A 15,189-nucleotide genomic window follows, 5' to 3' on the forward strand; every position below is an offset into this window, starting at 1 on the left:
GGTGAGATATTAGCCAATGTATTAGTTAACTAGTGGAGATATTAGCCAATATATTAGTTAACTAGTGGAGATATTAGCCAATGTATTAGTTAACTAGTGGAGATATTAGCCAATATATTAGTTAACTAGTGGAGATATTAGCCAATGTATTAGTTAACTAGTGGAGATATTAGCCAATATATTAGTTAGCTAGTGGAGATATTAGCCAATATATTAGTTAACTAGTGGAGATATTAGCCAATGTATTAGTTAACTAGTGGAGATATTAGCCAATGTATTAGTTAGCTAGTGGAGATATTAGCCAATATATTAGTTAGCTAGTGGAGATATTAGCCAATATATTAGTTAACTAGTGGAGATATTAGCCAATATATTAGTTAACTAGTGGAGATATTAGCCAATATATTAGTTAACTAGTGGAGATATTAGCCAATGTATTAGTTAACTAGTGGAGATATTAGCCAATATATTAGTTAACTAGTGGAGATATTAGCCAATATATTAGTTAGATAGTGGAGATATTAGCCAATATATTAGTTAACTAGTGGAGATATTAGTCAATATATTAGTTAACTAGTGGAGATATTAGCCAATATATTAGTTAACTAGTGGAGATATTAGCCAATATATTAGTTAACTAGTGGAGATATTAGCCAATGTATTAGTTAACTAGTGGAGATATTAGCCAATGTATTAGTTAGCTAGTGGAGATATTAGCCAATATATTAGTTAACTAGTGGAGATATTAGCCAATATATTAGTTAACTAGTGGAGATATTAGCCAATATATTAGTTAACTAGTGGAGATATTAAACAATATATTAGTTAGATAGTGGAGATATTAGCCAATACATTAGTTAACTAGTGAAGATATTAGCCAATGTATTAGTTAACTAGTGAAGATATTAGCCAATACATTAGTTAACTAGTGAAGATATTAGCCAATGTATTAGTTAACTAGTGAAGATATTAGCCAATGTATTAGTTAACTAGTGAAGATATTAGCCAATGTATTAGTTAACTAGTGGAGATATTAGCCAATACATTAGTTAACTAGTGAAGATATTAGCCAATGTATTAGTTAACTAGTGAAGATATTAGCCAATGTATTAGTTAACTAGTGAAGATATTAGCCAATGTATTAGTTAACTAGTGGAGATATTAGCCAATATATTAGTTAACTAGTGGAGATATTAGCCAATGTATTAGTTAACTAGTGGAGATATTAGCCAATGTATTAGTTAACTAGTGGAGATATTAGCCAATATATTAGTTAGATAGTGGAGATATTAGCCAATATATTAGTTAACTAGTGGAGATATTAGTCAATATATTAGTTAGCTAGTGGAGATATTAGCCAATATATTAGTTAACTAGTGGAGATATTAGCCAATATATTAGTTAACTAGTGGAGATATTAGCCAATATATTAGTTAACTAGTGGAGATATTAGCCAATATATTAGTTAACTAGTGGAGATATTAGCCAATATATTAGTTAACTAGTGGAGATATTAGCCAATATATTAGTTAACTAGTGGAGATATTAGCCAATATATTAGTTAACTAGTGGAGATATTAGCCAATGTATTAGTTAGCTAGTGGAGATATTAGCCAATATATTAGTTAACTAGTGGAGATATTAGCCAATATATTAGTTAACTAGTGGAGATATTAGCCAATATATTAGTTAACTAGTGGAGATATTAACCAATATATTAGTTAGATAGTGGAGATATTAGCCAATACATTAGTTAACTAGTGAAGATATTAGCCAATGTATTAGTTAACTAGTGAAGATATTAGCCAATACATTAGTTAACTAGTGAAGATATTAGCCAATGTATTAGTTAACTAGTGAAGATATTAGCCAATGTATTAGTTAACTAGTGAAGATATTAGCCAATGTATTAGTTAACTAGTGAAGATATTAGCCAATGTATTAGTTAACTAGTGAAGATATTAGCCAATGTATTAGTTAACTAGTGGAGATATTAGCCAATGTATTAGTTAACTAGTGGAGATATTAGCCAATGTATTAGTTAACTAGTGGAGATATTAGCCAATATATTAGTTAACTAGTGGAGATATTAGCCAATATATTAGTTAACTAGTGGAGATATTAGCCAATGTATTAGTTAACTAGTGGAGATATTAGCCAATATATTAGTTAGCTAGTGGAGATATTAGCCAATATATTAGTTAACTAGTGGAGATATTAGCCAATGTATTAGTTAACTAGTGGAGATATTAGCCAATATATTAGTTAGCTAGTGGAGATATTAGCCAATATATTAGTTAGCTAGTGGAGATATTAGCCAATATATTAGTTAACTAGTGGAGATATTAGCCAATATATTAGTTAACTAGTGGAGATATTAGCCAATATATTAGTTAACTAGTGGAGATATTAGCCAATATATTAGTTAACTAGTGGAGATATTAGCCAATATATTAGTTAACTAGTGGAGATATTAGCCAATATATTAGTTAACTAGTGGAGATATTAGCCAATATATTAGTTAACTAGTGGAGATATTAGCCAATATATTAGTTAACTAGTGGAGATATTAGCCAATATATTAGTTAACTAGTGGAGATATTAGCCAATATATTAGTTAACTAGTGGAGATATTAGCCAATATATTAGTTAACTAGTGGAGATATTAGCCAATACATTAGTTAACTAGTGAAGATATTAGCCAATACATTAGTTAACTAGTGAAGATATTAGCCAATGTATTAGTTAACTAGTGAAGATATTAGCCAATGTATTAGTTAACTAGTGAAGATATTAGCCAATGTATTAGTTAACTAGTGGAGATATTAGCCAATGTATTAGTTAACTAGTGGAGATATTAGCCAATGTATTAGTTAACTAGTGGAGATATTAGCCAATGTATTAGTTAACTAGTGGAGATATTAGCCAATATATTAGTTAACTAGTGGAGATATTAGTCAATATATTAGTTAGCTAGTGGAGATATTAGCCAATATATTAGTTAACTAGTGGAGATATTAGTCAATATATTAGTTAGCTAGTGGAGATATTAGCCAATATATTAGTTAACTAGTGGAGATATTAGCCAATATATTAGTTAACTAGTGGAGATATTAGCCAATATATTAGTTAACTAGTGGAGATATTAGCCAATATATTAGTTAACTAGTGGAGATATTAGCCAATATATTAGTTAACTAGTGGAGATATTAGCCAATATATTAGTTAACTAGTGGAGATATTAGCCAATGTATTAGTTAGCTAGTGGAGATATTAGCCAATGTATTAGTTAACTAGTGGAGATATTAGCCAATATATTAGTTAACTAGTGGAGATATTAGCCAATGTATTAGTTAACTAGTGGAGATATTAGCCAATGTATTAGTTAGCTAGTGGAGATATTAGCCAATGTATTAGTTAACTAGTGAAGATATTAGCCAATATATTAACTAGTGGAGATATTAGCCAATATATTAACTAGTGGAGATATTAGCTAATATGTTAGTTAACCAGTGGAGCTATTAGCCAATATATTAGTTAACCAGTGGAGATATTAGCCAATACATTAGTTAGCTAGTGGAGATATTAGCCAATATTTTAGCTAATTTGTGGAAATATTAGCCAGATAGATTGACTGTTGGATATATTAGCTAGTAAATTAGCCATCTAGTGGATATTAGCAGACTAACTACTGGTTATAATAGCCGAATGAAGGATTTATTTATTTATTTTTCATTTGTGAGGTCAGACAATGATGTTGGACGAGAAGGTCTGGCTCACAGTCTCCGCTCTAATTCATCCCAAAGGGGTTCTATGGGGTTGAGGTCAGGACTCTGTGCAGGCCAGTCGAGTTCTTCCACACCAAACTGGCTCAAACTCCTGAAACACATCCCCACACCATTACCAGTACCGTCTCCTGGCAACCGCCAAACCCAGACTCGTCCATCGGATTCCCAGACGGAGAAGCGTGGTTGGTCACTCCAGAGAACACTCTTCTAAAAGATGGTTCTTCAAAAAAGTTCTTTAGTAAAGCCAATGGTTCTATTTAGAACCATGACTTGGGGCCTTTTATAGTGCAACTTTAATGCGTTTATTACTCCTTAACAAGGTAGAAGTTAACTGAATACCAGTTATTACTAAACCTTTTCCAGAGCCTTTACTGTAGTGTTCTACATCAATCTACTGTATGATGGTCACTGCTTAATAAAACAGTAACGAGCAGCCGGTTAATTATCCGAAAGTTATTGTAAAGGCTTAATAAGTGCCTTACAAGCGCATTGTAACCTATAACCAAAGCTACTTATGGAGAAATGCCCCTCAGGATTAAGTAAACAAAACAGTAAAACAATGTTGTATAAAAAGGTTATTAATTGCTAATAGATTGTGGTAAATATTAATAGTTAAGCAGTTTAGTTTGTCCTTTTTTCTTTTTCTCCCCGCATTTATATCTGTGTTTCAATCGCAAGGCGCCACACTTCAGGGTCATTGTGCTGACATTTCTCTCTCTCTCAGTTCGTTTTACTGTCGCTCTTGCCCTTTCTCCGCCAGACTGAAGTACCCCTCAGAGGGGGGCATTCAGAAGCCCCCTAATGTCTGTTTAAGTAGTTTTAAAGGTCAGCTTTAAAGAGGCTGCTGTTAACATATCTTTTATTCCTTATCAGCCAGATCAAACAGAATCCCGGCTCGTTTATGCGCAAGCTTTAACGACGTTAAATAAAAAAACACTTTTAATGCTCGTTTTAACGGCTGCGCTTAATTAACTAGTTAACTAAAATCATGATGAGATGCTGCGTTCGGCCTTTGACTCCAAAAATCTTCATTAGATCAGGAGATGTTTGGGGGAAAATGAGGCCTTTTTATATTGAAGATTAGAGGGACCAGTCTAACGAGACGTCGGTCGTTATCAGCTCACTCTTATTAAATGTACTCATCACGTTTGTTGTTTTAGGTCATATGTTTTGTAGTAATACTCTTTTTTAATTATTACGTTGTGGTTGGAAACGAGTGGAATGGAAGTGCGTTTAATCTAGAAAGGCCACAAATATACATCTGCGCAGGCGTTGACTCGGTACTAACATCCTGTTAGAAATGCCGTAGGGGCGCTAGCAGAACTTGGCGTTAATGTAGGGGAGTTTTTTCCTCTTTTGTTGACTTTAATGGCTCAAACCCTGGGGCTAGATCTAGTGGTCAGGGTTGGCTGCTGCTTCTCTTCAGGACAGTTGTGCAAATTTCTGACAGATAGAGCTGTTTAGACCCCGATCACCTCTCAACACACCTGGCTCAAGTGCATTAACGAGGACTCGCATTGCGCTCATGAAGCTTTTAACGAGCAATTAGAATGACTGAATGATGGGCTTTAGTACTTTAAACATCACTGGGGAAAAAATAGTTGTTGGGCGATGTTTTTAAAAAAAGTTTAACATTTTAAAAGTGTAAAGTTTTTGTTGTAACAAATTCAGTTGATATTTGTCAAATTTCAAGCATTTAAGAGCTATAAGCTACGCTTTGTCAGGTGGGTCAAAACTGAAGAGGCTACATCAATAAACTGAACAGGACACATTGGTGGTTGCTAACATGCTGCTAGGCCATTGCTGTGCTATCCCAGGTGGTTGCTAAGATGTTTGTAAGCCATTCTATGTTATTCCATGTGGTTGCTATTCTGTTGTTTTGTTATTCAGGTGGTTGCTAGAGGGTGTTAGCTAGGTCATTGCTACCCAGATGGTGGCTAAGTTGTAGGTAGGTATTGCTACATTATTCCAGGTGGTTGCTAAGATTTTGCTAGGCCATGGCTGTCCTATCGAAGGTTATTGCTAGGCCATTATTATGTTGTTCCAGGTGGTTGCTAAGATGTTGACCATTGCCATGCTGTCTCAGGTGGTTGTTAGATGTTGCTAGGCTGCGCTGCTAGACTGTTTCTGTGCTGTTCCAGGTGGTTGCTATGGTGTTGCTAGGCCAATGCTGTGCTATCCCAGGTTGTTGTTAGGCCATTGCTCTGTTATGTTAGTAAGGTGTTAGATCATCAGCAAGGCCATCCTAGGTGTGTACTAAGGTGTTGCTAGGCCATGATGATGCTATCCCTGGTGGTTGAAAAGGTGTTGCTAAAGCTTTGCTATGCTATTCCAGGTGTCACCTGTTTCTGCGATCCAGCAAGGTTTTATGGTTCTAGCTCAAAAACTTTACAAGGAGTAGTTGCAATTTTTTGACTGTAGGAGGTAATAAGAAGAAAATGAAAACCAGTGTATATAATATTTCTTATATCTCCAAAACGGGACCTTTTAGAAGACAAGATGAACAAACAACCTAAAAAAATAAATACTAACCAAAAAAAAACATTTCTAATAATAAGGTGATGTCATGCATATGTATTTTACCTCTACAGACGCTTTGAGAACCAGCAGACGGGGACGTTTGTGCTGTATAAGGCGATCGGGCGAGTGTTCGAGGTTCACTCGCGGCAGTGGGACTGCGGCAGTCGGCACTATCCCGTATCCTGCACCTGCGGCCTGGCGGTACGAGAGGACAACGAGGTTGTGACCTTTGACATGTGCAATGGCCAGCTGCAGGAGACACGTCCCCAGCTGTCCATCAAAAGCCTAGGACCTGCCTCAAGCAATCACGTCAAGATTCATGAAACTCATCAGGGCAAAAAACTGACGGTAGGATTTTTTTTGTACCACCCAGATGTGTGTTCCTTCTTATTTACTGCTGTCATTCAGTCTATTGAGAAACTGTAGAACAGACTCGGTTTATATCACAATACCTACATTTAGAGTCGGTTATTCATTCAGTCTATTGAGAAACTGTAGAACAGACTCGGTTTATATCACAATACCTACATTTAGAGTCGGTTATTCATTCAGTCTAATGAGAAACTGTAGAACGGACTCGGTTTATATCACAATACCTACATTTAGAGTCGGTTATTCATTCAGTCTAATGAGAAACTGTAGAACAGACTCGGTTTATATCACAATACCTACATTTAGAGTCGGTTATTCATTCAGCCTAATGAGAAACTGTAGAACGGACTCGGTTTATATCACAATGCCTACATTTAGAGCCGGTTATTCATTCAGCCTAATGAGAAACTGTAGAACGGACTCGGTTTATATCACAATACCTACATTTAGAGTCGGTTATTCATTCAGTCTAATGAGAAACTGTAGAACAGACTCGGTTTATATCACAATACCTACATTTAGAGTCGGTTATTCATTCAGTCTAATGAGAAACTGTAAAACGGACTCGGTTTATATCACAATACCTACATTTAGAGTCGGTTATTCATTCAGTCTAATGAGAAACTGTAGAACGGACTCGGTTTATATCACAATACCTACATTTAGAGTCGGTTATTCATTCAGTCTAATGAGAAACTGTAGAACAGACTCGGTTTATATCACAATACCTACATTTAGAGTCGGTTATTCATTCAGCCTAATGAGAAACTGTAGAACGGACTCGGTTTATATCACAATGCCTACATTTAGAGCCGGTTATTCATTCAGCCTAATGAGAAACTGTAGAACAGACTCGGTTTATATCACAATACCTACATTTAGAGCCGGTTATTCATTCAGTCTAATGAGAAACTGTAGAACGGACTCGGTTTATATCACAATACCTACATTTAGAGTCGGTTATTCATTCAGCCTAATGAGAAACTGTAGAACGGACTCGGTTTATATCACAATACCTACATTTAGAGCCGGTTATTCATTCAGTCTAATGAGAAACTGTAGAACGGACTCGGTTTATATCACAATACCTACATTTAGAGTCGGTTATTCATTCAGTCTAACGAGAAACTGTAGAACGGACTCGGTTTATATCACAATACCTACATTTAGTGCCGGTTATTCATTCAGTCTAACGAGAAACTGTAGAACGGACTCGGTTTATATCACAATACCTACATTTAGAGTCGGTTATTCATTCAGTCTAATGAGAAACTGTAGAACGGACTCGGTTTATATCACAATACCTACATTTAGAGTCGGTTATTCATTCAGTCTAATGAGAAACTGTAGAACGGACTCGGTTTATATCACAATACCTACATTTAGAGTCAGTTATTCATTCAGTCTAATGAGAAACTGTAGAACAGACTCGGTTTATATCACAATACCTACATTTAGAGTCGGTTATTCATTCAGCCTAATGAGAAACTGTAGAACAGACTCGGTTTATATCACAATACCTACATTTAGAGTCGGTTATTCATTCAGCCTAATGAGAAACTGTAGAACGGACTCGGTTTATATCACAATGCCTACATTTAGAGCCGGTTATTCATTCAGCCTAATGAGAAACTGTAGAACAGACTCGGTTTATATCACAATACCTACATTTAGAGCCGGTTATTCATTCAGTCTAATGAGAAACTGTAGAACGGACTCGGTTTATATCACAATACCTACATTTAGAGTCGGTTATTCATTCAGCCTAATGAGAAACTGTAGAATGGACTCGGTTTATATCACAATACCTACATTTAGAGTCGGTTATTCATTCAGTCTAATGAGAAACTGTAGAACAGACTCGGTTTATATCACAATACCTACATTTAGAGTCGGTTATTCATTCAGTCTAATGAGAAACTGTAGAACAGACTTGGTTTATATCACAATACCTACATTTAGAGCCGGTTATTCATTCAGTCTAATGAGAAACTGTAGAACGGACTCGGTTTATATCACAATACCTACATTTAGAGTCGGTTATTCATTCAGCCTAATGAGAAACTGTAGAACGGACTCGGTTTATATCACAATACCTACATTTAGAGCCGGTTATTCATTCAGCCTAATGAGAAACTGTAGAACGGACTGGGTTTATATCACAATACCTACATTTAGAGTCGGTTATTCATTCAGTCTAATGAGAAACTGTAGAACAGACTGGGTTTATATCACAATACCTACATTTAGAGTCGGTTATTCATTCAGTCTAATGAGAAACTGTAGAACAGACTGGGTTTATATCACAATACCTACATTTAGAGTCGGTTATTCATTCAGTCTAATGAGAAACTGTAGAACAGACTCGGTTTATATCACAATACCTACATTTAGAGTCGGTTATTCATTCAGTCTAATGAGAAACTGTAGAACTGACTCGGTTTATATCACAATACCTACATTTAGAGTCGGTTATTCATTCAGCCTAATGAGAAACTGTAGAACGGACTCGGTTTATATCACAATACCTACATTTAGAGTCGGTTATTCATTCAGTCTAATGAGAAACTGTAGAACGGACTCGGTTTATATCACAATACCTACATTTAGAGCCGGTTATTCATTCAGCCTAATGAGAAACTGTAGAACGGACTCGGTTTATATCACAATACCTACATTTAGAGCCGGTTATTCATTCAGCCTAATGAGAAACTGTAGAACGGACTCGGTTTATATCACAATACCTACATTTAGAGTCGGTTATTCATTCAGTCTAATGAGAAACTGTAGAACAGACTCGGTTTATATCACAATACCTACATTTAGAGTCGGTTATTCATTCAGCCTAATGAGAAACTGTAGAACGGACTCGGTTTATATCACAATACCTACATTTAGAGTCGGTTATTCATTCAGTCTAATGAGAAACTGTAGAACGGACTCGGTTTATATCACAATACCTACATTTAGAGTCGGTTATTCATTCAGTCTAATGAGAAACTGTAGAACAGACTCGGTTTATATCACAATACCTACATTTAGAGTCGGTTATTCATTCAGCCTAATGAGAAACTGTAGAACGGACTCGGTTTATATCACAATACCTACATTTAGAGTCGGTTATTCATTCAGTCTAATGAGAAACTGTAGAACAGACTCGGTTTATATCACAATACCTACATTTAGAGTCGGTTATTCATTCAGCCTAATGAGAAACTGTAGAACGGACTCGGTTTATATCACAATACCTACATTTAGAGTCGGTTATTCATTCAGTCTAATGAGAAACTGTAGAACGGACTCGGTTTATATCACAATACCTACATTTAGAGTCGGTTATTCATTCAGCCTAATGAGAAACTGTAGAACAGACTCGGTTTATATCACAATACCTACATTTAGAGTCGGTTATTCATTCAGTCTAATGAGAAACTGTAGAACGGACTCGGTTTATATCACAATACCTACATTTAGAGTCGGTTATTCATTCAGTCTAATGAGAAACTGTAGAACGGACTCGGTTTATATCACAATACCTACATTTAGAGTCGGTTATTCATTCAGCCTAATGAGAAACTGTAGAACGGACTCGGTTTATATCACAATACCTACATTTAGAGTCGGTTATTCATTCAGTCTAATGAGAAACTGTAGAACGGACTCGGTTTATATCACAATACCTACATTTAGAGCCGGTTATTCATTCAGCCTAATGAGAAACTGTAGAACAGACTCGGTTTATATCACAATACCTACATTTAGAGCCGGTTATTCATTCAGTCTAATGAGAAACTGTAAAACAGACTCGGTTTATATCACAATACCTACATTTAGAGCCGGTTATTCATTCAGTCTAATGAGAAACTGTAGAACGGACTCGGTTTATATCACAATACCTACATTTAGAGCCGGTTATTCATTCAGTCTAATGAGAAACTGTAGAACGGACTCGGTTTATATCACAATACCTACATTTAGAGTCGGTTATTCATTCAGTCTAATGAGAAACTGTAGAACGGACTCGGTTTATATCACAATACCTACATTTAGAGTCGGTTATTCATTCAGTCTAATGAGAAACTGTAGAACGGACTCGGTTTATATCACAATACCTACATTTAGAGTCGGTTATTCATTCAGTCTAATGAGAAACTGTAGAACGGACTCGGTTTATATCACAATACCTACATTTAGAGTGTTTATGGTTATCGTTTATAATTATTACACTATTAATATACATTGTCACATAATGAATTACATTTATATTTAAAATAGCAAAAATCTAGAACATACCAGCAATAACTTGCCATCAAATTCAAACTATAACACAACACTAATGCGGTCTGGACTAAAAGTTTAGAATCTTTTCACACAATCTTTGTGCTCATTTCTCCGAGCTGGGATTTAGAGTGCTATAAAGATTTCCGCCTGATTTTCTGATCACCCGGCACAACGGACCTCAGATGGTTAATTGGGAAAATAATCATTTCCATTCACAATGAGATTTCAAGCTCATTTGGCTCAGAACCCGCTGTCCAGACTGGAGATGAAGGATGTTGTGTATTTTCCCGGATATTCCGACACTAGTCCGTGATCCACGGTGCATTTCACAGTTTATAATGTAACCGCGGAGCTGAACCTGAGCAGGAAATCCCTGCCGTCGTTACTGTAAACCTTCCGCAGTTCAAACCCTGGACACGCGGATTCCCATTTTCTCCGCGGAATTCTCTGGAAAGTAAACAGAGTTCCTCTTGTGTTTGGACACGGAGGACTTTCACCCTGCCCACACGTTTCCATCTCTCCAAACCACAGCGCTGTCCACACTGAGGATCCTTCTCCTTCACTGCGCTCCAGTCTTTCAGGACTCCTCAGTTAGCCATGATGCTAAGGTTTTAACACCCCAGGTCGAATCACACAGTTTATAGACTTTCCTTTAAACTGAGCTGGAAAGGAAAAGATTGTGAACGAATGAACATTGACACTGATTTTGTTTGATAATCGGGTTTATATACTAATTCCTGGAAGTATTGAGGGGAATGTTGCTACGATGTTACTATGGTATTCCACTTTGCTGTTAGGGCATTCCTTGATGGATGTTGAGTGATTGCTATGGAGTTGCTAGGCTGTTGCTATGGTAACACAGGTGGTTGCTAGGCTGTTCCAAAGGCATTACCATGCACTCGCAATGGTATTCTAGGTGATTGCTGAGGAGTTGCTTGGCTGTTGCTATGGCAGCCAAAATTGTTGATAAGGTCTTGCTTGGCAGTTGCCAAGGTGGTTGTTAATGTGTTGCTAGGTAGTTGTTATGGCATTTCATGTGGTTGCTAAGGAATTGCTAGTTTTTTGCTATGGTATCAAGTGGTTGATAAGGTTTTACTAGGCTGTTGCTATTGCAGCCAAAGTGGTTGTTAAGGTACTTCAAGGCCATTGCTGTGCTCTCCCCAGTGGTTGCTAAACAGTTGCTGTGATATTCCAAGTGATTGCTAAGGAGTTGCTAGGCCTTTGCTGGGGTATCACAGGTAGTTGATAAGGTTTTTTCAGATGTTGCTATGGCAGCCAATGTGGTTGTTAAGGTGCTGCAAGGCCATTGCTGTAGTATCCCAGGTAGTTGCTATAATGTTTCTAGGTCATTGCTATGCACCAATCTAAGCAATGTTAAAGGGAATTTCAACATAATTCAGTGTTTAAGATGTAATGATTTAGAGGGTTTGGTGTGAAATGGTCCAGACGTCTTTGCAGTGGTGGTGATGGGAACCAGGCGTCGCCATGACTACAACACAGATATAGACACTTTATTTACCATCCAGAACCACCAGAGAACCTACACGAGTCTTCTGAGCTTATATGGAATGTTGATGATGGAAAATCTGGAATAATGAGTTTTCTTTGGGGACTATTTTGCCGCACAGCGCCCTGCATGTCTCCCTCCACCATGAATGGAGTTGAAGTTCTCTAAACTCTCATAAAACAGCGTCTCAGTCATCAGGCAGTGAATTCAGAACCAGTTCATGTAGGAACTTTCTGTAGGAGCTTTTAGAGGGACGTCTGGTTCCTATCACCACCACTGTGAGGAGCTTTTAGAGGGACGTCTGGTTCCCATCACCACCACTGTGAGGAGCTTTTAGAGGGACGTCTGGTTCCCATCGCCACCACTGTGAGGAGCTTTTAGAGGGGGACGTCTGGTTCCCATCACCACCACTGTGAACAATGACAAAATATGCAAAAGTGATAAAAGTTAAAAAATGTATGTAAATGTTAGAAAAAGACAATAAGACAAATAAAATGGCGTTATGGTAATTGGGCAGTAAACGTTAGTGGAAACTGCTAAAAGCTAGTGTTTGTGTTTCGTGGCATCACATTAGCGCGGCACTTTTAGATGTGGGATTCTGACCCGAGGGCAGCAGAACCCGGTTGCTTTTCACTGTCTTGAAGCCAGACTGGCACCGTCCAGTGTAAAATCCTCACTCCTACTGGGCGAATGAAATATTTTGGCACTTTGGTCGAAGCTAATTGCTTACGCTATTGAATATTCAGCCAAACGCTCCATATTTCGTAAATAAATAAGTAAGTACAGTACAAAGCGGCCCGATGTCCTACTTTCTGACTTCAGAGGACAGGGAACCGATGGTCTGGACGCTTTCTAGTCATTGTCATAGAAAGCAAAGCTACAGTTGGATCAACTGAACAAGACTGTTTCTTCAGTTTAGCACATCTAAACCTTTCCAACAGACTCACTTTGGGACGAGATCCGTTTAAAATGCTGCTTTTATTGCTCGGGCCAAAGTTAAGCTGATGCACCTGGTTCGGGTTTAGACGTTAATCTTCCTCGCACGCCTCAGAGCTCATCCTGACATTTCGTTTCTTTATTTCTGACTCGCAGCTCATTGAAACCACTCCTCAGCGAAAGAGGAGGTATTACGATTTATCTGGTGATGGTTTTTGTGTGTAAACGCCGGAAAAACTGCAATCTAGCCTATTCATCCAACACGTCGCGTGCCGAGGCTGTTGGAGACTTGTTATAAGGGAAAGTTTGTGAAATCCGATCTCGCTGACTCGACGGTTCGCCCTCGTTTAGGTCAGTGACTCAGATCAGTCATTAATGTGATGAACCGGCCTGAACTGACCCTCATGAGCTCCTCCTACTCAGTGACGTCACGTGACTGAATCACTGCATCATCAGCACAAACTAACGAGCAGAACGAGCTTCGCTGAGAAGATCATTAACTCTGATCAGCTCTCAGCTTCATTATTAGAGCCAGATGGAGGAAGAAAAGGTGAGACGAGCTGCTTTTCCAGCGTTTACAGCACATGAATTCCGATCTGAGCGTCACATTAAAGTCGCTTGGCTAGGAATCGGATACGTATCCGATCTAGGATCAGATTTGTGTCCACACAGCCCTGGAAACACCAGATCTGAGTCACGTTAGGGCAGAAAATCGGATTCGTGAACGCAGCCGAAGTTGGTTTGACAGGAAGTTGGTAACACTTCTGACGTTGAACAGCTTGGGTTTGATAACTTAATGTTGCTTCAAGGTTACTATGGTATCCCAGCTTGTTGCCAGGGTGCTGCTTGTTGGTTGCTAGGTGGTTGCTAGGGTCTTGCTAGGCTATGCAGTTGCTGCAGTATTCCAGGAGATTGCCTAAGAGTTGCTAGGCTGTTGCTGTAGTAACACAGGTGGCTGCTAACATCTTGTTAGGCTACCGCAATGGTCACTAAGGTGGTTGCTAAGGTATTTCTAGGCCATTGCTGAACTATCCCAGGTGGTTGCTAGGCAGTTCCAATGGGATTTCAAGTAATTGCTGCTGAGACTGTTATAAACTTATTATAAGTGCTCTATTTTGCTCATTTTTATAGAATTGCTTTAAATTATTTCATCCCGTAAAATTAGGTTGCTATATTGGCAGACAACTTTACCTGCTTAAAAAAATATATTCATTCAGTTTACTGGGTAAAATTAGATAAAACAAGCAAAAATGTGTGGACATAATTTAAATATTCTTATAATATTTTATTTATATAATATAATATAATATTTAATAAATATTTGATATACTGACTAGATTGCAGGTCATTTCACTTGCCAAGATTTTTTTTAGTGCAGTCAAAATGGAATTTTTATGTATTTTTTGCTGGGTTTTTTTGTTTCACTTTTTTTTTTCACTTTATTTTACATAAAAACAGGAAAAAAGATTCTACTCTGTCCATACAGAGTGAACATCAAATGTAAATCTAATCCTTTGTATAATACAGTAATTCATTTCATAATAGTAACTGAGTAATAAGCCTTAAGATTGGTAACTAAAGAAGTCTAGTGTATAAAAAGCTCAAATGTATATATTTATATAATTTTTGTCAAGATGCAGTCATTTCTTATTTAATTCTGTAATAAGATTGAGATAATTCTCCAATATAAACTGCATTTGTAGACAGTATAATTTGAACACATCTAAGGGTTTTAACACCTGATTTGGTCTCATGATGAATGAGCAGTTGCAGCCAGTGAGCACA

General features: G+C 37.2%; 1 protein-coding gene across 1 annotated transcript in view; it reads left to right on the plus strand.

The window, feature by feature from the left end:
• si:ch211-246m6.5 (von Willebrand factor D and EGF domain-containing protein) overlaps positions 1-15,189 on the plus strand; it is a 120,542-nt gene that overhangs the window by 31,880 nt on the left and 73,473 nt on the right. The window contains exon 10 of the mRNA XM_037534329.1: positions 6,380-6,656. Coding sequence (XP_037390226.1) covers positions 6,380-6,656 — 277 coding nt within the window. The remainder of the gene's footprint in view (positions 1-6,379; positions 6,657-15,189) is intronic.

Source organism: Pygocentrus nattereri, chromosome 25, assembly GCF_015220715.1.
Source record: "Pygocentrus nattereri isolate fPygNat1 chromosome 25, fPygNat1.pri, whole genome shotgun sequence".
Taxonomy (NCBI): Eukaryota; Metazoa; Chordata; class Actinopteri; order Characiformes; family Serrasalmidae; genus Pygocentrus; species Pygocentrus nattereri.